Source organism: Ischnura elegans, chromosome 3, assembly GCF_921293095.1.
Source record: "Ischnura elegans chromosome 3, ioIscEleg1.1, whole genome shotgun sequence".
In the NCBI taxonomy this organism is placed as follows: Eukaryota; Metazoa; Arthropoda; class Insecta; order Odonata; family Coenagrionidae; genus Ischnura; species Ischnura elegans.
In genome coordinates, this window is record NC_060248.1 from 52,879,262 (window position 1) to 52,902,489 (window position 23,228).

At 38.2% G+C, this 23,228-nt stretch overlaps 1 protein-coding gene across 1 annotated transcript in view; it reads left to right on the top strand.

Annotated features, from left to right (window-relative positions):
- LOC124155804 (GPI transamidase component PIG-S) overlaps positions 1-23,228 on the top strand; it is a 33,760-nt gene that overhangs the window by 3,488 nt on the left and 7,044 nt on the right. Inside the window, exons 5-8 of the mRNA XM_046529923.1 lie at positions 797-991; positions 14,437-14,582; positions 16,536-16,730; positions 17,128-17,250. Coding sequence (XP_046385879.1) covers positions 797-991; positions 14,437-14,582; positions 16,536-16,730; positions 17,128-17,250 — 659 coding nt within the window. The remainder of the gene's footprint in view (positions 1-796; positions 992-14,436; positions 14,583-16,535; positions 16,731-17,127; positions 17,251-23,228) is intronic.

A 23,228-nucleotide genomic window follows, 5' to 3' on the forward strand; every position in this document is an offset into this window, starting at 1 on the left:
TCTTGAACAGTTCCAATGGCACAATTTAAATGAATTAACCTCTATCAATATGGCGACGCTTTAATTTAAATGTATCAAAACTGCGGGGTCTGAGCTGGGCCACCGGGACACCAGGACGTATCCCGGTGTGCCCTTTTTTGTCCCATCTTTGGTGCCCTCCTGTTCCAAAACTGACTAATTTTATTGTCAGAATACCATCATAGCAGTTAACTTGATTTCAAAGGTGTCTTATTTAACGGCATGATTAACATCATCTTGAGTAAGCAAAACAATAATTTGAATTATCATTATTCGTTCTGGATCATTCCGGTAGTCCTCCCCTTGCATAGTGCTGGTGCCCCCTGGCCATGGCTGTCCACCACCCTAAGAAGGGGTCCAGCACGTGCCTGGGTCTGAATAAAGGCATTTACACAAATTTAGTAAAGATTATATGTGTAAATGAATCATTTAAGATTTGATACTTTCAAATTCTCATGCAGAAAAGCCAATTGTTTTACATGTTCATGCAGTAGGTTTTGACATATTCATGGTGCATTTCAACTGTCTGCAAAAATTTTTCTTTCCAAACACACTTATGTGGCTGGAATGGATAAGTACTTTCTTGCCAAAATTGCAAGGTTAGGGAACTTCAGGAATTTTTATTTAAAATTATATCAACAATTTTTATGGATCTTTAATCTTAGTGGAATTTAATTGGAAGAAGGGAATGAACTATAGAACTTAGCTTTAGTGTTGTGGACCCTAATAAACAATTTTTTATTTCTCAATTTCATTTCACTCACATTTCCATCTGAAGACTACTTGAACTTGTTCCTGAATCATCTTTCTCGTCTGGCTGAGGTGAATGTAAAATCACAAGTGCTGTATTTTGTTAATCTTGGGGTACGACCCAAGTTGGTTGAAACTGGAGGACCAATGGGATTTGGAAAGCACTATTTTATATATGAAGATTTTTTGCCCCACATCATTACTCCACTGGAGAAGAAAATAGGTAAATATGCTTTTTATAATTTTATTGCTCTGATTTTTCAAATCTTATGCTAAGGTAATTAGAGATGGGTCAAAAAGAACCTAACTGCCTAAACGAGTGTTCACTGGAATGAACCGGTTTGAAAATGAACAGTTCTCTAAAATTCCCTGTTCAATGTCATGTCTGCACTGCACACGTGTGGCATGTTCGGTCCAACATGTGTGCTCACCAAGAGATGTCCTGAACAGCAGCTTATTCCAGCAAGTGAGTTGTGGCTACAACAGATGGAGGTAATGATGCAGAACATCCAAGGCCAACGAAGTGCGTCATAGGCCTTTTCCCTCCCCTTCCTTCTCTATCTTTCCCCTCCGTCCACAAATACGAACAGTTTAGCTGCTGAACGGTTTGAGTGCCCTAATATTTCGAACGGGTGTTCAATATATTAGTTTTGTTTGAGCTGTTTGTTTTCTCAGGGTGTTCATTTCTTAGAGGCCATTCGTTTCCCCACCATGCTCATTTTGTGGAGGCTGTTTGATTCCCCAGGACATTCATTTCATGTTCATTTCCCCTGTCTGTTCATTTGTGATCTTGCGTTCATTTTGATTTCGTGTCCATTTGAACATTTGCATTCACAGGATGCGATGGTTCAAGTCATGGTCAATTTATGGGTCAGTTATCTGTTTTTATTTTGTGCTATGGTTCAAAGTTCATTTAAACATTAGGTTAAAACTTTATTTTGATTAATTATATTAACACGTTGACCGCCATGCCGGTCATAATGGCCGGAGTCGAGTGGCTCCCGTCACGCCACGCCGGTCATAGTGACCGGCCTCCGAGCAACTGCTTCAAAGTGGATTTCTGACGCCGGAGTGACCGGAATCTCTTGCTAACGTATGGGCCATGACTGTTGTGGCGTCAGAATATAAATATTTATTTTTAAGTAAAGTACAAAAACACATTTAATGTTTCATGATCCGGGAATAGTTAACGGAATGAAAAACACTAATGGCGTCAGAGGACATATCTACTAAAAACATCATGGCGGTCAACATGTTAATGGAAAAAATTGGAGATGGGTCGAATAGCAGATTTCTCGAATTCGATTATCGAATTCGAATATTAAATCATTGCTCGAATATTCGAATAACTCGAATTTCGAATACCTCGAATACGAAATGATGAATGCTGGAATGTTTGACTCGGTTGCCTATGCAGCAGGCAACACAAGATTTTGGGGAGTAATTTTGATTTCCTTTAAATGATTCGAACATGAATTTAGCTGAATAATGAATATTTTAATTTTATGGAAACAATTGGGCATATAATTAATTCAACTAACATCGCTTTACCCCCACTCCTGCTGCCAAGTGCTAGCTGACAATCTGAGGCATTTTGCAAAACACTAGCTCTTTTCCACCGGATTTTCTTAAATTATTTTCAGTCCATCTTTGGGAGTTCTCACGAGATAAGAAGATGAATTGGAATTGCTATCAGGGAGAAACCAAATATTCTGAGAAAATATCCCTTTGTCTGGGACTGTAACAATAAAGATTTATAGCACCACTCATAAATTGTAACTTGATATATGTTTTCGGAAAAAAATACCGCATCAACTTCCGAGAAGCTCTGCTGCTCATATCGAGTCTCGCCAGAAAGCTAAGCCTCCGTCGTATTTTGATATTTATTTCTTTGCGTAAAATGCTTAAATAAACTTAGAAATACGTCGTGTTTGGTCTTATTCTTTTTGAAATTACGCGCACATTACTAATATTTCAATTCAATAAAGGTGTAACATCAATTGACGAAAGTCATTCTTAGACACCTTTTGTGCTTATAGATGACTCATGCAGCGGTTGACCTCCACAGAAATGGGGAACTTCGAAGCTGGTAGGAAAAAAAAGGTCAGGAGGGGAGAAAAGGGAGGGCCGAAACACGTTTCTGTTGTTCTCGTGTAACTTGGTATTTTTTCGAAGCTAAAAGCCGCTACACACGTTCCAACCAGACCACCCAACTGTCGGGACCAACTACGTTGGCGCCGACAGTTGGAGGGTGTGTAGGCCTGTCGCCCGACGAAAACAGTCGGACCCGACGGTCGGGCGGTTGGTCCTGCAAGACCATCCAACCGCCGACCGCCCTACCCCGATTTCTGTGGCGTCGCAACGTGTGTACCGTTATCGGCCGACTCTTGATCCCGACCCGACTCAGTCTACCCCTGGATTTGGTCGTTGGAGGTCGTGTTTTGTGCTAAAATGGCTCAAGTTTCTAATGAAGAGAGAGTTATGACAGTGGCATTGCTGGAGTGCTGGAGACAGTACCGGTGTTTATGGGATATGAAGGATGACCATTACTCCAATAGGGATAGGAGGAACGAGGCTTATAATGCCCTTCTAGAAATTTATAAAACCTCAAGTGGAAATGCAACATTATCAACCTTAAAGAAGAAGCTGGAGAATATGCGAACGGCATACAAAAGAGAAGAAAAAAAAGGTAAGAAATGATAAATAATCTTTTCATTCATTCGTTTTATTAGTAAATATTCTATGAATTTTGAGGTTAACAAAGTAGTTATAATTATTACTGCAAAATTTAATGAATAGAACACAATATAATGTGAAATATAATGAAGCAATGACATTTATTACTTTATCGTTACGCCACAGGTATCAGCAAGTGAAACTACCGGGGCTGCTAGCGACCACGTATACGTGCCAAAGTTGTGGTATTACCAATATTTGAGTTTTCTCTCTGAAAAGCCACAGATTTCAAGTGGGACGGAAACGTTGGAGGAAGAAGGCGAAACAATTGACACTCCACTTACCGTAAGTACTTATTTTATATTATAAATGCAAAACTTAGAGACCGACTCTAATCATCTGTTCTTGGAAGGTCACTCTCCCTTCGTTATTAAAATAGCGTGTAAAAATTTGTCGTACTCTATTCCCTTCTTCATATCGTTCCCTCGCGGTAGATTGACAAAGTGGTACCAGTGAAGGTAATTGTCTCCATTCACCTTGCTGAAACGAGATGTTATCAACATCCTCTCGATCAAATGATGACTCATTTACGTATCGGTGGTTTTTGTTCAATAAGAAATTGTGTAAAACACAGCAGGCTAAAATAATTATGTCCACTTTTTCAACACTCAAAGAAATTGCGTGATGAAACACCCTAAATCTAGATGCTAAGATGCCGAAGGCATTTTCAACCACCCTCCTTGCACGAGAAAGTCGGTAGTTGAATATACGTTCATCGTGAGATATATTTTTAAGTGGGTAAGGTTTCATGAAGTGTTTGTTCAGCCCAAACGCGCTATCGCCAAGAAATACATAAGGTACAGAGTTATTTGTGCCTGGTAATGGTGAGGGAAGTGGTAAGTGAAGTGAATTATTTGACAACTTCTTGTAAAAGCGAGAGTTATTCAGGATAGTGGCGTCTGAAACGCATCCATTAGTACCAGCATTAACATACATGAACTCATACTTGGCGTTAACGATGGCAAACAGTATTTTACTGAAAAATTTCTTATAATTGTAGTACAAGGATCCGCTATGGGGCGGTTTTTGAACAGCGATATGCTTCCCATCTACAGCCCCCACCGCATGATCGAAGTTCCATCTTTGACGAAAATCTTTTTCCACTTCTTTCCATTCTTCTTCACATGTTGGCAACTGAAACATGAAAAAATCGTATGATTATTTTCAGGACGATTGTGAACCAGGCGAAGAACCTCCTTCAGACTCAACTGTATTACCACCAGCTGTTGAAGGACCACCAAAAAAAAAATTTAGGAAAAGTCTTGACAAAAAAAAAGAGGAAATGATCGACGCAGTCCAAGCTCTGCTATCAACCCAGGAAAGCGAAAGCAAGATCATCGGTCGGTCGTTGGGAGTCCAACTGCAGAAACTGGAGGCAACTCAACGAGCTATCGCGGAAAAATTATTCGCTGAAGTAATTTTTTACGGGAAAATGAATAAGCTCACCCCTTTCTCCACCATTAATTTATATCCATCACAACAATTGCATTTTCAGTACCCTATGCGCCCTCAACATTCACCTTCGGTTTCCCCTACCTTTACCCAATATTCCTCAGACCCCAGAACTCCTTCCCCTTCTACAAGTTCCAATCAAAGGCCACAAACACCACAAATTAATATTCCTCAGCACATTCCACTCCAAACCCCATATCAAAATACTCAGCAAATAATGATAACAGAAGAAATTCAACAAAGCTCTACTCTCCAGTTTCCAAATATGTATGTAATTTTAATATTCTTAAAGGTTCTATTTTCTGATTTTTAAACAGTGGTATACCTGTGTACGCAATTGATTGTAATTATTAATTTAAGTGATTATTATATTTAAATTTGGAATTTTTTCATGGTAATAAATTTAAAGGTTATATTTTCTGATTTTTTAAAAAGTGGTATACCTGTGTACGCAATTGATTGTAATTATTAATTTAAGTGATTATTATATTTAAATTTGGAATTTTTTCATGGTAATAAATTTAAAGGTTCTATTTTCTGATTTTTTAAACAGTGGTATACCTGTGTACGCAATTGATTGTAATTATTAATTTAAGAGATTATTATATTTAAATTTGGAAATTTTTCATGGTAATAAATAATATTTTACTATGCATTTATTGTACTTACCTTTCTGTATTCCTTCAGACTGTTGTAAATAGCTTCACAAGTTTCTGGTATTATTCTTGATAACAGTTGTGGAGATATGGCAGCACTATACTTCAAGTCTTCCAACGACCTTCCAGTGGCTAAATAACGGAGCGTCACCACAAGTCTCTCTTCAGCACTCACGCATTCCCTCATAACTGTATTTTTTCTATCAATTTGAGGTTTGATCTTGCTCAGCAACTCCATGAAACACATTTCGTCCATCCTCAAATAGTTTCGGAAATCATTTCCATCCAATTCTTTAAGTAAATTCATGTGTGTGAAACTTCGTCTCTTGAGCAGCCACTTCTTCGCCCATACTCTTCTCTTTTTTTTTACATCCTCGATGAGGACCAAATTGGCTAAAGCCGAACCCAATTTTTGATTTTTGGAAAAATGCGGAGCCATGGCCAACACAACCCAGAATCAACTTCAATCCACGAGATCACGTTGTGTACTGAGGAATATTTAGTAAGTTGGTCGGGTCGGGTTGGGTCGAGTGATTTGGTTGGGACGTCTGTAGAGCTGGCCCCGACAGGAATGGTCGGGTAGTTCGGTCGTGTCGGGTGATCGGGTCGGAACGTGTGTAGCGGCTTTAAGGTCTTCGTAATATGATCCCTGCTGAGCTGTGACCTTTTTTTATTTCGAAGAAGAGGAAAGCCTCAGAGGGGGGGCTAGTGCTGAATGGAGAGGGATACCGGATCTTGGGAAATGCGCTAATGTAAGTATCCCACGGTACTCACACAGCAGTTGACCTCCAGAAATGGGGAACTTCGAAGCAGGTAGCCAGAAAAACGTCAGTGGGTGAGAAAAGGGGGGAAGGCCGTGAAACACGTTTTTATTGTTCTCGTAACTCGATATTTTTTTCGAAGCAGGGGTCTTCGTAATGCGATCCCTGCGCGAGCTGGGACCTTTTGTTTGATTTCGGAGAAGAGGAAAGCGTCAGAGTGGTTGAGGCGAGTGCTGAATGGAGGGGGATAGCGGATCGTGGGAAATGCTCTAAGGTTGCTATCCCACGGCACTGAAGTTCTCCTGGTGGGGGGAATCGGGGATTTTCGGATTTTTTCACCCGACCATTTTCGGTTCCCCTCGTCGCACTCTTTTCACCGCTAAAATCCACGAATTTGATGTAATTCGTCAACTTGCGTAAAACGGCGCTGCGAGCACTAAATGACTACAGTTATCTACATTTTTCCGAGTCAACTACCAACGACGTGCGTGCGACAGTGTATGACGCGAAATTCAAAGTATTCGAGGTATTCGAGGCGGTACTTTTCGCATAACTATTCGAAACCTCGAATATCGAATACTTTCTAGTATTCGAGTATTCGCGGATACTAGTCGCACATCTCTAGAAAAAATGTGTTTCAGCAAACGGAAAAATTAAGCATAAATCATTTAATAATGTTATATCCACTTTATATTTTGTTATTTAGTTATTCGTGTTGATATAAAATTTTAACTGGGTTAATCTATATTTTACCCTGTGTTGCTATAAGAGGTCTGTACTGATGATTTTGGGAAACAAAAATTTGTCTCCAACTTTCCTCAAATTACTTGTTTGTAGTGTAATAAGACATCAAAGGGGAAGGACTTGGTACTCTTACTGAGAAAGTCTACTGAGGTATATACAGTAAAACCTCCTAGTAGTGAACCTCTTTACTTCATAAACCTCCATACTTCATACCATCCCTACGGTCCCGTCAGATTTACATGTAAATTTATAGGCAAACCTCTTTTTAGTGAACCTCTTTATCTCGTAAAACCTCTACTTATCATACCAAGGAGACACCCCCGAGATGGCCTAACTACCTCTGTAGATCATACCGAGACAGCTGGAGACCAATAATGCAGCCACAATTACGTACATGGAATGACATTTTCAGCAATAAATGTTTCACGCTTATTTTTTTTTTCATTTACACCTTTAATATGTTGTAATTTTCTTGTTAACCAGTAGTTATGGCCATTTTGTTCCATATGAGAGCATACCTAACAGTAAATAAGAAAAATGGTATCCAACTATCCTAATCATTTTAAGTGACTGATGAATAGAGAATGTGCACGTTTTTGGGAAGTGATCTTAAAAAAAATTTTAACACTTTGAGTGCTAGCGCTTTAAAACCTCATCCTTACTCCAGTGCTGGGCATTTTTACGAAAGTTTAGAAATTTTTAATAATTTTACTACAATACATAGAAATTGAAAATAAAGACGACCACATTGTTTATAAATTTATCTTTAATTATGTATTTAGGTATAATATACGCAAATAATATAATATTTTTGCCATCTCTACAAAAATAATCAATTTTCTTAAAAAAAGAAAATTGATAATTCCGGATTTGTAATACAAATGATAATCACAATTAAAATTAAATATACATTTTTCTTTCAAATACCATTATGTGAAGTGTGAGCATCATTTTTATCGACTATTTATGTTACATGATTTTTTTTGTATGATATATTTAAAAGCATGGAGATACACAAAATCCTAAATTGCAAATTTTGCACTCAAAAGATGTGTCCTTTCTCCTTGCCTTCCCTGATTGCTCTGTACCCTTGTCAGAGCACACTTTACATCTTCTTTGAGCCTTTTTCTTTTCTGGGGGAATTGGTATTCTACTGAGAAAATGTTTTCCGGAGAGACGGGTTAGATGACCTCCACTAGGACCAGGTCCTGATGAAGGTTCTTCCTGAGTAATTGCAAGGTCACTGCAGAGTTCCTTCATGAAAGATGTCATTGGAATTTTTTTCCCTGTAACTTAGTTATACAAGACACATGCATTTTGTACTGTCATCAAAATCATGTGGAAAGCTAATTTCCTCCACCATTTCATACTACGGTGGTCAAATACACCATAGGACATACGCTGGTCAGAAAGGTCTACACCAAATTTTTTCTTATTATAGATATTACTATATATATTCACCACTGCAGCTGGCTTAGTTCTTTGGTTACCTCTTCTGTCACTATAGGTCACCATTTCTGATGTATGTCGTGTACTTATGATGTACACATCACGCTTATCCTTCCAACATAACACGAGTACATTACCTTTCCTCCTGTAAACTTGTTCCCCACGACTTAGTTGAGGATTACGAAGAGCACTGGGCATCCCTCTCCTATTTTATTGTGTTGTTCCTACCAACCCCGTTTGGAGACCTTCCAATTCCATGGCAAGGAAGGGACTTGTATAGTACCTGTCTGTATACAAAGTATGCCCTTTTCCGGCTAAGTTTCCAAGAAGCCTTGTAACAACATCTTTCACAACATTGTCCTGACGAAAATACGTCGAAGTTCCAAATATACCCAGAATCAGATTCAGAGAGCATATATAACTTGATGCCATAACGGCTAGGTTTCTGAGGCATGTATTGCTTGAAACTTAGCCTCCCTCTGAATGCACACATGTCTTCATCGATGGTCACATCCTCTGCCGGTTGGTATGCACATTGAAATCTACTTCTGAGCAACTCGAACATGGGACGAACCTTGTGTAGAGGGTCAAAACCTGCCTCCCCTTTCTTCTTTGCACTGGTGTTATCATTCAAATGAAAATTAGCTAAGATGGATAGGAATCTATCCCTACTCATGACACTAGGGCAGAAATTACATGATATGACCGGATCTGTGCTCCAATGATTGGCCAAAGATGGCCTCTCACTGATGCTCATGTGCAAAATAATTGCTAGGAAGAAAGATTTCGTGCTTTCCCGGCGAATGGACTTGGTAAAGAGTTCTCGGGATCGCCACCGGGTCAGGAACTCCATATCTGCCAACGTTTCGATGACCGAGTCGGACATCGAAACGTTGGCAGATATGGAGTTCCTGACCCGGTGACGATCCCGAGAACTCTTTACCAATTGCTAGGAATTTTCGCACATCACCCAGTGTAACAGTTTTCCACTTCAGCAGCCTGCTGTTAGGAGATATTTGATTCAAACTCCTCTTTTTCTGTAAAATTTGCCAAGCATAAAGATTTGATTGTTCCTTGATGATTTTTATAATATCATCATCAAAAAAATAAGAAAAAAAATCAGCAAGAGGAGTGGTTTTGTCGAGACCAGTTTCCTCAACCATACCAGACATTCCGGTGAAAACATTTATATTTGGAACATGGTCTATTTCACTCCAACCTCCATCTTGTGCATCTGCCATGATCCTTCGTCCACCTCTGCCTCGTGGCCGCCCTCTTCTACCTCTCAAACTCCTTTGATTCATGGCCGCTGCTTCGGTCTCACAATCACTGGTGCTACTGCTGTCACTCGAATCTAAAGGAACAAAATAGAAGTATACAAAACAGGCATTTGAGAAACCAAGTTGAAAATATTCAAGAAACCTTGAGTAATATGTAAGAATAAAATTATCTAAAAAACGACCTTACGCAATATTTCACAAGTAACGTAAGTGGGCTTCAAGAATAACAGAGGTCGTTACGCAGAATAAAAAAAATACCACACAAAAGACATTAGCTTACCTAAGTCAGATGTCACTTCGTTTAAAATGAAATCTGGATCATCTTCACTAAGTTCAGCATCATCAAAAGTGCCACTGTCATCCCATTCCCGACGTAGTTCTCTAAGAATATCTTCATCACGGAGCAGAGCGTCGGCCATAATGACTGCTATTTTCCACAACTGACAGGGTGATGCAATACCTATATTTTTTCGGTCATTACTGTAGTGAGCTGCCATCTAGAATATTTTCTATACACTAACTCGTGTAAGCAACCGATCTAAGTAGAATTCAGAACGTAATATTACGCCGGCCACATAAAAGACGATCAAATTCAAACCGACGTAATATTACGTTGCCCGCAGTTCTACGAAGATTCACGAGAACGTAATATTACGTCGTTAGCACTCAAAGTGTTAAACCTCAATTAGGCTAAATTCCGAGTCTGAGAATAGAGAGGTACTTTTTAAGTGAGATATTCATTATTAAAATTTGCAAAATTAATGATGCGCTGAAACACCAGTCGGCCATATTCTCAAGGCTGTGACATCATTTTGGTTGATGTGTTCTCAGGCATACCTTGTTCTTTAGGGTGAGACCCTCTACAGCGTATACTGAGTTTGGAAATAAGCCAGGTAATGGCTTATGAACTAGATTAAAAGTGTGTACATGCTATCATCTACATCTTTTAATTCATTTATTTCTCGGTTATGCTGACGACAATACTCTATCAACTTTTCTACCTTGATACTACCTAATCGTATTTCTTACTCCTCGGTTCTCGCATTTACTTTCGTTTGCAGATTTATAGTGACATTAAAATTTAGAGACACTTAAACAGTGATGATCCTTGAAAATGGTACGACTTAATTCGTGAAAACTAAGTCACTAATTAGTAACTAACTATCTTAGTAACAGTACCCGTACTACTAACTAAAAAACGGAAAATTAATTTTCGATAAAAAGTGATAGTTTGGGTATTCAAAATGTTTGTAATTTAATTCCAAACACAGTGATGCTAATATTTTCCAAATCGGATGTGAAATAAGCTCATTATTACGTATCACAAGTCGGGACTACTTTTTGGAAATGCACCGCGCGCAGGGATTCCTCGCTTAATGGATAGTCATAACAAGACACTTGTACCTTTAAAACCTATAAACTTATGCTGTGAAGAAATGTAAAATGAACCAATTTTTTAATTGTGATAACAAATGCTTCGAGAAGCGTTTGAAACCGAATGAATGAAAAGTAATCGTCTGATCAAACTATCAAACATTTGATTTCCAGCCCGAGAGATTTCCATCATTCATCCGGACCAAGTTTTCAATAATATTATTTTTAGATATACCTCACAAATGCTATTCATAAACCTCAACCAAGCAAATGTATATCTGACTGACATATCTCTGTTAGCGAAATGAAAATAACTTGTAGAAACATTGAGATAATCAGAACTCTGCTTTTGAATACATTAATTCTACGAAAGAACAAATACGTCGATAAAAAGTGCGTTTTTTTAAAGAAATTAAGATCAGATTACTGCTTAGACTGGACCAAAGTGTAACTTCAGTTATTTGTGCTTACGTTTCAAACCTTAAATAGCCCAGAAGAAGAAGAACCCAGCTCAGTAGCGGCAATTAAATAATGAACTATGGATTTTCATCCAGTCACCACGGGCCATAACTGAATATGAAAAATTATTTTTTACGAGTCAGTAGGTTAAATAATAATAGAATAGAAAATAGTTAAATAGACAAATTAAATTATGATCGGAAATGATAATATTACAAATATTGATAGTTATCTATGTACCGGCACTTCCGTAAACCTTCGAATCGTGCTAACGAACTTTTGGCCAACTACCTACTGTAAACAATCTTACTTAATTCACTTAGATGTAATTTCCGATGACGTTTCCCGTCGATTGCTTTTTATTATGAATGAGGCAACACAACAAAAAAGCTCCAGTTCAACATTAAAACTTCGTGCCGAGGCATGAAGGTATAGTCCAACATAATCAGCACGGTCAATCATTGAAGCATCCACCTTCGGGATATTATTTGAAGAAACCTTCACGAAACCATATCCATGATAAGCACTTAAACGTATTTCCCTTTACACAGATCAGATCCACCAACTTTTTCCAATGCACACGTAGTTATTGTTTCGTAAACACGATCATAACACGATAGACACCTTGCACGCTGATGAGATAGAACAGAATGACGTCACATACCGAGGAGCCAATAGATGAGCGTTTTCGTATGCCCAATATCGTTGCGAAAAAAATGCATATTAAATATTAATTATTAAACAAACTAAGCTACAATTAATGCTGTTAATCGAAAGTAATGATATTTACGATACACTTTATCGAATAAAATGCATTTCAATCGTAATCCTCCCGGGTGAACATACTCTATTAAGAGAGATCACATTGATTTCTCTTGAATCATGGTAAAAATTACGCGATAGCGCTCGCTTTCTGTTATCATTAAATATATTTTCATTGATGCATGCATGTTTATTTAAACGCATAAATATAATGGTTTAATAGACAGTAGAGCCTTTCATTTCCAAAGGATATGAAAAAAATGGTGCCTATCACTAAAACCTCTCTGTAGTGAACCTCCATAGATCAAATTTTTTAAATATTGGCCCCCTACATTACGATGTAAAGAGGTTATCATCATATACATCATTTTTGAAGGAATGAAAACAATGTGTTACCAACGGTGATTTTATTTGTTGCCATTAGGTTTTTCATGTTGCGACATTTTATGTATTCCTCTGCCTGATTTGAGATGAAATCCCCCTTAAATATTGTGACCACCTACCTTAATTGCACATAAGTACACCTCAAAGCATTACAGTAGACTCTCGTTAATACGAACTACGTTATTACAAAGTCCTCGTTATTGCGAAGCAAATTGTTGGTCCCGAAGAAAAGGTCTATCCAAGCTATAGGAAAAGAGACGTTACTACGAAATTATTGTTTTTACGAAATTACGAACCTCAGCCTCAGTCCTGGTTCCTGGCGGTTACAAAATGAACTTAATTACGAAGTTCCACGCATAAGCAATGGAATTGAGGTGGATACTCACTACGCTAAATTGAATAATCGTGCCACGTTTGATTTCTCCTCATGCACTGTGACCAAGAGCGTTAATTATGGTTCTTTCTTCACCAAACACACTACGTCATTCTTTCCTGGGGAATCTTGGTGGCCAACTCATTACAGCTCATAGATTTGATGGACAGTTAGTCGTCCTACTCACATTAGATTTATGAACTTTCGGAGATACCAGCATTCCAAAATTTCAATTTTTGTGCCTTTTAATTTGGCCATTGCTACGAGGTGCGGCATAGAGGAACTCACACTCTGGGCATAATCTGAACAAAGTATTATGTATTGAATCCGGCGTGAAGTTAGGAATTGTTCCGCGTTACGTCCGTTCTTCCTTGCTGCAGAGAGTGATTTTTTGTCTCTGGCTGCACTGCCCGCCCATCTGGATCAGTTCGTCACAATCGTGAGTTAGTGCTCAATTGTTATGCAATATTGCATTCTGCAAGGTAACCGTACTCCTCGATGTCTTGCATACAGTCCGGCCGGCGAGAGTTGTCCGATAACGGCACAATAGGAGGGGCGGATAACCCTGCACCAGCTTGTACATGATATGCAATGGGAAGGTCTTGTTAGGGTGAAATTTCTCCAGTAACCATACGTATTGTTTTTGAATCTGAATTTGTAACCCAAAGGAAGAGACCAGGAATGTGAAGGAATTCTGGAAAGCCTATTTCATTATCGTGGGATACATTTTCTTCGTTACCATGATCAGAATTTCTTGTTTGTTCTATGAATGTCCAAACGGGAGTATCATGCAGCTGCTAGATTTGTGAGTCCCATCTTATATCTACATGAACTCTAGGGCATCACTACCAGAATAACACCTACATGAACTCTTGGGCATCATTACCAGAATAACACCTACATGTAGAAAACCCCTTCTATATCTGCGTTGCCATTTTCTGCTGTGAAAATAAGAGATTGATAGATATATCTATGGAATACTTTAGAATTCATCTTCTAAGCTTTTATCTATGAGCCTTCTATTTTGTCCTGCAAGTGATGAATTGAAACAATAATTATGATTTCTTTTGATATATGTTTTGAATTTGCTGCAGTAGTCAAGTGTATGTTTGGTTAGCTGAACTTGTTTTTATTCAGAAATTGTTAAAAGTGGAACAAATTATCTTAGATTCATGATAGTACAAGTGTTTAATTGCCAGTGCCATTGGTGATAATTATTTTATTTTTTTATATTTCAGCCTCTCAAGTAGCACGAAACCCTACTCTTAACCTGGTGCTGTACGTGCCACCTTGTGAGGATGCCCCATTGTACATATATTCTAAAAGAACAGCTGCACCTATCCCAAATAATGCATTCATCTCTCCTCAGTGGGGTGGCATTCAAGTGAGTTTACTTGATGACTTTGCTTGTACTTGCATCTGCTTCATAATTGCTCTTTTACATCACAGCTTTATTTAAGTTTAAGCAACGTATGCTGATGTTGCAACGTTGTTGATGTCTAATATTTATCCATCTGGTGAAAGTAGAATGAATTAATCTTTGCATGTTTTTATCTGCATATACTAAAAACTGGCTGTGCTTAATATTACACATTTCTTATGTGGCAGGTGTTCAATGACTTTGGTTTAATGATCTTGATCAATACTTTGTTTACTCTGAATCTGACTTCTAATATTTTCATCCTTTTTAAGTTATATGTAAAACTGATATTCTGAAACTTGTTGTGGTCTGTCTTGAACAAGAATCCTGGTAATTAGGTACAGTCACTTTCAAAAGTCGGTCCTCATGGCCAGCACGAGCAACTATGTTTTCTGCTGAGCTCGAACTTCGGGTATTGCCTGTGTCTTCTGTGCCTTGAAAGGGCCATTTTGACTGACTGTCACCATCCGCGAGAGTCTAACCAACGCATTCTTCACTATTCTTAAATTGTTAGCATTTTTCAAAGGATGATGTGGAGAAAAAATTGGAGTATTATGCTCAAAATGCTTAAAAAAATTTATTTGTACTATATGTGCTGTATAAGTTTACCAAACAACTCAAATGTTCCTCTCTCTTACTCGTGCACTGGGTTACTTGCTGGAAAAACCTAAAATTCTTCTCCTCTTTCTTTGATGGTGGAATTGTTTGGCTGTGGAGGGGGGGAGGGTTCACGGGGCCTTCCTACCTCTGAAATCGTGCTTGGGATGGTTCAAGTAGGTACAGTGCAACCTCGATATAATGACACCCCACGGTGCACTAATAAACACTCGCTATAGCGAATTGTCGCTTTACCGGAGGTGGAGCAAATAATAGCCAATATACCTGTTGCGAACAGATATACAGGAACAGGAGTGGTGCGGCGACAGATAAACATCTATCCGATAAACGTAAGCATAAATCCAGACGAAAGGCGATGTTTTTTTGCATCACTAAATTTCCTTACTCAAATAACGAGTAACTATTCAAACAATTTATAAGCGCCGCACTGAATACAGTAAACTCTTGATTTTACGAAGCAGGATTTTACGAAGTTTTCGATTATACGAAGTGATATTGCGGTCCCGGTGAAAAGCCTATGCTAAATACATGGCGCTATTCGATTATACGAAATTTTTTGAATTTACGAACCTCGGCTCGGTCCCTAGGAGCAAATGGCATTCGTTTATACGAACTACGGCGAAAAATTTGTCAACAAAACTAGTTACGCTCGTATGGTACGCAGTATGGTACCCAGCATATTTGGAGTTTACATTGTATTGATCCACTCATGAATATGCTCAAGATTTTAAAGTACAATTTTTGGACTTCATTTGCATTTCATACCTTGGAGTAAAATAATTATAAAGTTGAAAGAACGGAGTTCAGAAAAAATGAGAAAAAGTTCATCCTTTGAATATAATGTTGCCTTTTTTTTCAAATATGTAATTGGCATGGAAAAAATTTTCTAAATATGAATTTTAATTTAGTAAAAAAAAATATGTTGTAGATTCACAATGCGGTGATGGTATTTTAGGGAGGATTGCTGGAGGTCATCCATGGCTGCATTGGAAGTTGATGGTTGATTTTAAGTTAGGACTCTGGAAAGTGGTAAATACTAAACAGAAATAAAAAGAGGCTTGAAAATTGTGGTGGCATCATACTTAAAATCTTAAATTTCATGTCTTAGGGGTTAAAATATTTATTTCTCAATTTGAGCAAATGAAGAAGTAATTATCAGATAAATAAATTGATGTTTACAATTTATTGTAACAGTGGAATATGCAGAGTTACGTGTGTGCATTGTACTTAGTGACAGCATGTTTCATTGTAAATGTATGATATATGTCCTTCATTTACTTATTCTTTCCTTTTTTATAGATTACTGATCCTTCTCCATTTTGCATCAAAACTGAAAAAGAATCTGCTGAAAATGAGGCCACCGTAGACTCAGGATCAAAAGTGAATATTAGCATGCCCTTGCTGAAGAATACTGTAGCTGTACCTATTGATTCTGTAAGAGTCATGGGAATATTTATTGCTCAACTTCGACTATTGGTGGGAATACCTGATTTGGTAATTATCATTCGAATGTACATATTTATTTAAGTTGGGCTAAACATATCTTTGATTGCACTGAAATAGAAATAGTCATGTACACAAGGTTGAATTATTATTGTTTGAATATAGTACATACTTAGACGTGAGTTTCGCCTCAAATTAATGCTAATATTTGGTGGATTGACATTTCTCATTTGCTGTTATAAAATGGTACACTGCTGTTTTGGGATGCACTGATCATGAAAATGGAAAAAAAACTCTCCCTGGTGTTAATTTTTCTTATAGTTGGGTGTGTTCAAGTTAAAGTATGACAATTTCTGTTACTATGAGCAATATTTCTGTGGTTGTAAACGTGAAGGGTATATTTTTTGCTGCTACTGGTTTAATTTATTGCATTCGATTCTCTTTGCAGGATCCCTTGCCTAAGACTGAAGTGTTACCTCTTAGTGGTCCATCACCCAGAGAATGGGAAATGGATCTTTTAGCAAGAGTGAGAACAATTGAACAGATAACATCAGCAAAATTAACATTACAGGTATTGATCATATCCTTTTTCAGTTTATATAAGAATATATTAGGTAATGTAGGGAGTCAACCTGGCATGTAATCGCTACTCTTAGTACCTCAGCTTTTTATTGCTTTTATTAATTTTGACTATGCATACTATACTTCAAAATTGGGTAGTGTGAGCAACTCAGAATTCAAGATAGGTCAATTTTGAACAAGTTGCAAAGCTGAATTAGAGTGCTTTCACAGCTCTTTGTTGCATCACGGGAGCTCCCGCCTTGCCAGCAAATTTAGCCCTTCACATATCTGTGTTGCAAAAACAAACGAAAGGTGAAAAGTGTTGGCTCCTAAAAATTGGCCCAAGAGCATATCATTTTATGATTTTGAGCCAAACGCACAATACATATGTTGTTTTGTGCATTTTCACGCAATTTATTTCTTAAAATATTCTTCTTGACTATTATATTAGCATTGGAAGTGAATATGGCGACCATAGAGTCACTGATCATGTATAAAGTGATGACACCAATGCATTATTATGACCTTTAAGTTTTATTTCCTAACTCAGAGTATACAAAAAATAAAAACATACAAACACGAAACATACACTTAGTGAACATGAGTAACAAAAAATTTTATCAGGAACATTTATTTATGATAATTGTTGTTCTAACAGGTTGTCTCAGCCATATTATCTAAATAGCTTCAACTGAGCAGATTATGAGGGCACAATTATAAAATATAAATTGGCAATTAAATGACTGTCGTCACCAGCAAGAAGCTCTCACGCTGTATTTAGCTTGTGATACCATTGACGGGTACATACAGTAAACTCTTGATTTTACGAAGTCAGTGGGACCGGAAAATTGGCACTTCGTAAAATCGAGTTTCGTAAATTCAAACCTTTTTCATAAGTCACGAAAAAAATATTCGCTTTTGTTTCTTCCGCCGTTTTTTGTCTTTAGTGGTCTTATTTAAATGTTTTCAGTGGTTATTCTCGGTATAATTCATAGAAAAGGCTTTTTGCTATCGATTTATGATGTGAAACATCGTTAAATAATTTTACCACCATAAAATTCCCATTTCTTGTTCATACTTCAACATCAACGATCGCTAAAGAAATTCCCGACCAGTTTAGAAAGCGTAATCAAATAATGAATTGCAATGTTTATTATAAGAATTATCAGTAATAAATTTGTGGTTAGGAGCCAATAGCTACTATTAAGTATGCAAAAGATAGATATTTGTTTCTGACACCCACGGAATTTTAGCGGCAGCCGGCCTAACCGCCATTTATGTCGCCCTTTATCGCTCAGTGACGAGAAAAAAAGAAAAACAAGGGTCTTAGCCCGTTTCCAAAATAACCTTCGTTAAGTTAATATTTCGAGTTACTTCGTATTTTCAGCAGAATGTGCTCTATTTTCACTGAGATTCAATTACGATCATATCTTTCTTTATCTTTATTCATCCACGGCGAGGATTGGCCCTCGCGGATGCTGTATACAACACATTTATGAAAACATACAATACAACGAAACATACAAAACATGTACATTGGATTAAAACATTAGATTAAAACATTAAAACATTAGAAACACATACATTACAAAATTACATTTAAATTTACATTTAAAATAAAAGAGAAGAAAAGTCCAGCTCAAAATACTCATGAATAGAGTACAGTGGATAATTGCACAGCCACTTTTCCAGCACATTTTTCAGTCTAGTGATGCTCACTGATCTGGCTTTGCTGGGTAATTTATTAAATAATTTTACTCCCAAATTATCAGACTGGTTGTTGGTCTTAAACAGCCTACAGTAATTAGTATTTAGGCTATTTTTAGCCCTAGTGTCATGAGAGTGGATGGTGGATCGAATGGGGTAGGTATCTAAGTTATCTTTAATGTGCATAATGCTGCGAAACACAAAGAGGCTGTAGATGGTGAGGATATGAAAGTTTTTAAAAATTGGCCTGCAGTGGTCACGGGGCCCAGCACCACTCAGAATCCTCACTGCTTTTTTTTGCAGTTTTAGAATTTCTTTGGTTTCTTTTGCATGTCCCCAGAGTCGAACACCATAGGCAAGAATACTATGAAAAAAAGCAAAATAGGCTAATCTCATGTACTTTACATTGATACAGGTTTTAAGTTTCCTCAATAAGTACAAAACCCTAGAGAGTTTTTTGCTGACTAGGAAAACATGTGAATTCCATGTCAATTTAGCGTCAATATTGAAGCCTAGAAGCCTGACAGGATCATTGTTTAGCTCAGTACTTTTAAGACAGCATGTAAGATGTTGTGTCTTACCATTGTTCAGAAAGAGGTTATTGGCTGTAAACCAGAGTTGAGATTCTTCTATTGCCTTTTTTGTAAGAAGTCTGACTTGGCTAGGAGTATTGCATTTCTGCACCAGAGTGGTGTCATCTGCATATATCATGCAGTCCATAGAAAGATTGTAAGGTAGGTCATTGATTAGAATAAGGAACAAGAGAGGACCAAGGACGGACCCCTGAGGAACTCCATGTTTCACTGGAAGAAAATCAGATTGGTTACAATTTACTTGTACCATCTGCTTTCGATCAGTGAGGTAAGAGGTCATGAATTTCAGCTCACTGTTATGAAAGCCGTAGTATTGGAGTTTTTGCAGGAGGGTAGCATGATTGACGCAGTCAAAGGCAGAGGTTAAATCACAAAGTGTGAGTGAGACACATTGCTTGTCTTCAAATGCCCTTGATAAATTTTTTACCACTGACTCAACTGCCAATTCAGTGGATTTCCCCGGGCGAAATCCAAACTGGGAAGGGGTGAAGAGATTGTGTTTCTCAAAGTGTACTAGAATTTGTGTATAGGCAATAGTTTCTATTATTTTAGCGATCACTGATATAATGGTGATGGGCCTATAGCTGTTGGGAAGAGTAGTGTCTCCTTTTTTGAAGACAGGTATGACCTTAGAATATTTTAAGGAGTCTGGGAAGTATCCAGTGGAAAAACAGGCATTAATAATAATAGATAGAGGATGAGCTATAATATGTATTATGGACTTAATCAGATCATTGGAAAGCCCATTGATGTCACGACTGGTGGAGTTTTTAAATTTTTTTACTACATTGAAAATATCCCTCGTACTAATCCATTGCCACTGAAATTTAGGAGGGGAAATCAGGTGTTTATTGAGTAGTGCTAAGGCATCACACCTATTATTTGTGATTTTTGATAATGTGGTGTCCACGGAATTGACAAAGTGATTGTTGAAGGTATCGGGATCAATTGTAATAGGAGATCTGTTTATAGAAGTGCCTTTTTCCCTGTTGATCACATTCCAGGCAGCTTTGAATTTATTAGAGGCACTATTAATGAAATCCATGTTCGCATTTTGTTTCGCTTTTATTGCTGCGAAATGATACTCCTTATTCAATCTTTTATACACTTGTTTCAAATCCTCAGTGGGTTGTCGCTTGTACTCATGATAGGCATGTAGTACACTTTCCCTGCGAATTTGGACCTCGGGATTGTTTGAGTGGCCACGTGATTTAAAGAATTTTCGGACTGGGACAGCTTTTCTGGGAAAGGATTCATTAAAAAGGGAGATTAAGGTTTCAAAGAACAAAGAGAAATTTGAATGACTGTCGTTGAGTGAGAGTAAGCTAGTCCAATCCACACCACCAAGCAGGCCTTTAAAGACTTCAAGGCCGTGAATGGTGATTGGACTTATGTACCTAGTGCTGGATTCCCTAGGTGGACTATTGTTAATTGCAATCAACTGAAAGAGTATGGCCATATGGTCTGCAACAAGAGGATCGATGACAGTAAGGTTATATGCATGAACATTAAGAGTGGTTATCACATTATCAATACATGAATTGTTCCTCGTAATAACGTAGGATGTGATTATCTTCTGGCGAATATTTGAAGTAAATTCTGTTTGAGTTCTCCGTCCGACTACTGTGTTCCATCATCTTCGCAGACGTTGCCATAAAAGACTTAATTCTTCACCAGGACTGTATTCTTCATACCGGGTGTGAGGTGACCTGTTCATATAGTATGTTTCTCTCCTTTTATGCCGACAGGAGCAAGGTTCCAACCGGAAAACGGCAGGAGAAACATCTTTCAGTATCGGAGAAATATAGATATAAACGTTATTATCCACATTGATTGTTTTCCTACAAGAGACGTTTTATCATTTCTCAACGTGGTTAAGTATTGGTTCGCAAGCGTGAATTCCAAAAAAATGACACGCAAAAACCTGTACCGTCACCTCATTTAGTTTTCGTGTTCCTTTCTCCGCCGTATTGAAAGTTAGGCAAAGGATCATTGACATAGAGAAAAGATTTTCTTAGTTTTAGCACTAAAAAATAGTCGCGCCATAATCGTAAATAAATATAGTGTGGAAAGAGCAAAGAAATTAATTTCAATTGAAAAGTCAGCTGAGAAGAAGAGAGACAATTATAAGCGCGGCACCATTTTCCCGATAGTGGAAGATACTTCTTCTGCCTCTCTCCGGTTAATAACTTCCCCCCGTTGCAGGTAAAGATGAACCATGCCCTTCTCCACAATCGGAGAACGTTCCCAGTGGGTGGGGTGAATAAGAGTGGGATGGGGATTGCCTGAGGGAAGAAGTGTGGTCAGCAGGAGGACTGGTGAAGGGGGCAGGACAAAGAAGGGTGGGGAAATGGCCTTCAGCTCTGCCTCAGTCTACTTTTGGGGGCCGTATTTTTTTGCGACGCACACAAGCTCAGTCTCCTTAGGGAGGGAGTGAATGGGAAATGCTGGGGAAGGAAGGGTTTGGGATGCGTAAGGTGGGTGTCAGCAAGATCAGCCAAAGGCGGCAGGAGGGAAGGGACGGCTTTGGAAAGACAGAACCCCAGCATGGGAGAACAGGGAAGCGCGTGAGAAGAAAGTTCATGGTTAGACTTGGAAGTGCGTCTTCATTACGAGAAGCCTGAAATATAAATTGGCGGTAAATAGAGCCCAGTACTTAAGATATTTAAGTTGTTCATTCACAAAGGCCAATATATACACGAAAAGATATTATGGCGCGGATTGCATGTATCAACGTCCATTTCTGGATGTTATTAATTTCTGTTCCCATTTATAAAAGTAGCAAATAGATTTGAAAGAATGATAATCATGAATAAAAATATCTAAATCGATATCCAAACGCACATGAGCAAAATAGATGAATCTATACATACCGATCCATCGCAAGTAATACCGCTCAAGCTTCTTCCGGTATAGGACTTAAAAATCCTGGATAATGCCTTGGTCCAAGGGCTGGGACTTGCTAGTCGGGTTCGGGGGTAAAAAGAGGACTCGAACATTAGCCAATTTTCGATCTTCCACGTATTTATGAACGGTGGCATTATCCAGTATTAAAACAATTTTGCTGTTCTCTCCAGCAATTTTTCTCTGTAGACGTATAACCGTTTGCTGGAAAATTTCTCGGGTCATCCAGCTGTTTTTATTTGCATGGTAAAAAACGGGGAGGGCTTCCAATTTTAAATGTTTTAAGCACCGTGGCCTTTCAAATTTCCCAATGACAACGGGCTTATTTTGTCCGTGCCCGTTTGGTTGACGCACAGCCCCACAGTAACACGCACTTTACTCTTTTCCCCCCATGGCACCTTTGCCCTTTGAAACCCAGGGTTGCGTCAGGTAATGCATTAAAAAATAGCCCAGTTTCAGGGGCCAGCGAGGGTGAGCTCGTCGAGGAAAGGGTCCCGGATTAGGGACCCTTCGAAGTGCTTTGGCGAAAAGTAGTCAAGTAGTCTTCGAAGTACGTTCACAGCAGTGCAAAGGGTTAATTAGGGGTGTACGAAATACTCCGCGCGACCTTCCTGACTTGTTAAACTACGAATTATTGTCGATGCTATGTTTACGAACAGGCACGTAAATAGGGGGATAATGTCAGCCGCGATATTTTAACTGAACTCCTACTCCCCCTAAATTCCCACAGTGAGGTTTTTGGCGACCCATTTCTCTCCAAAGTTGCATTATCATTTACGATTTC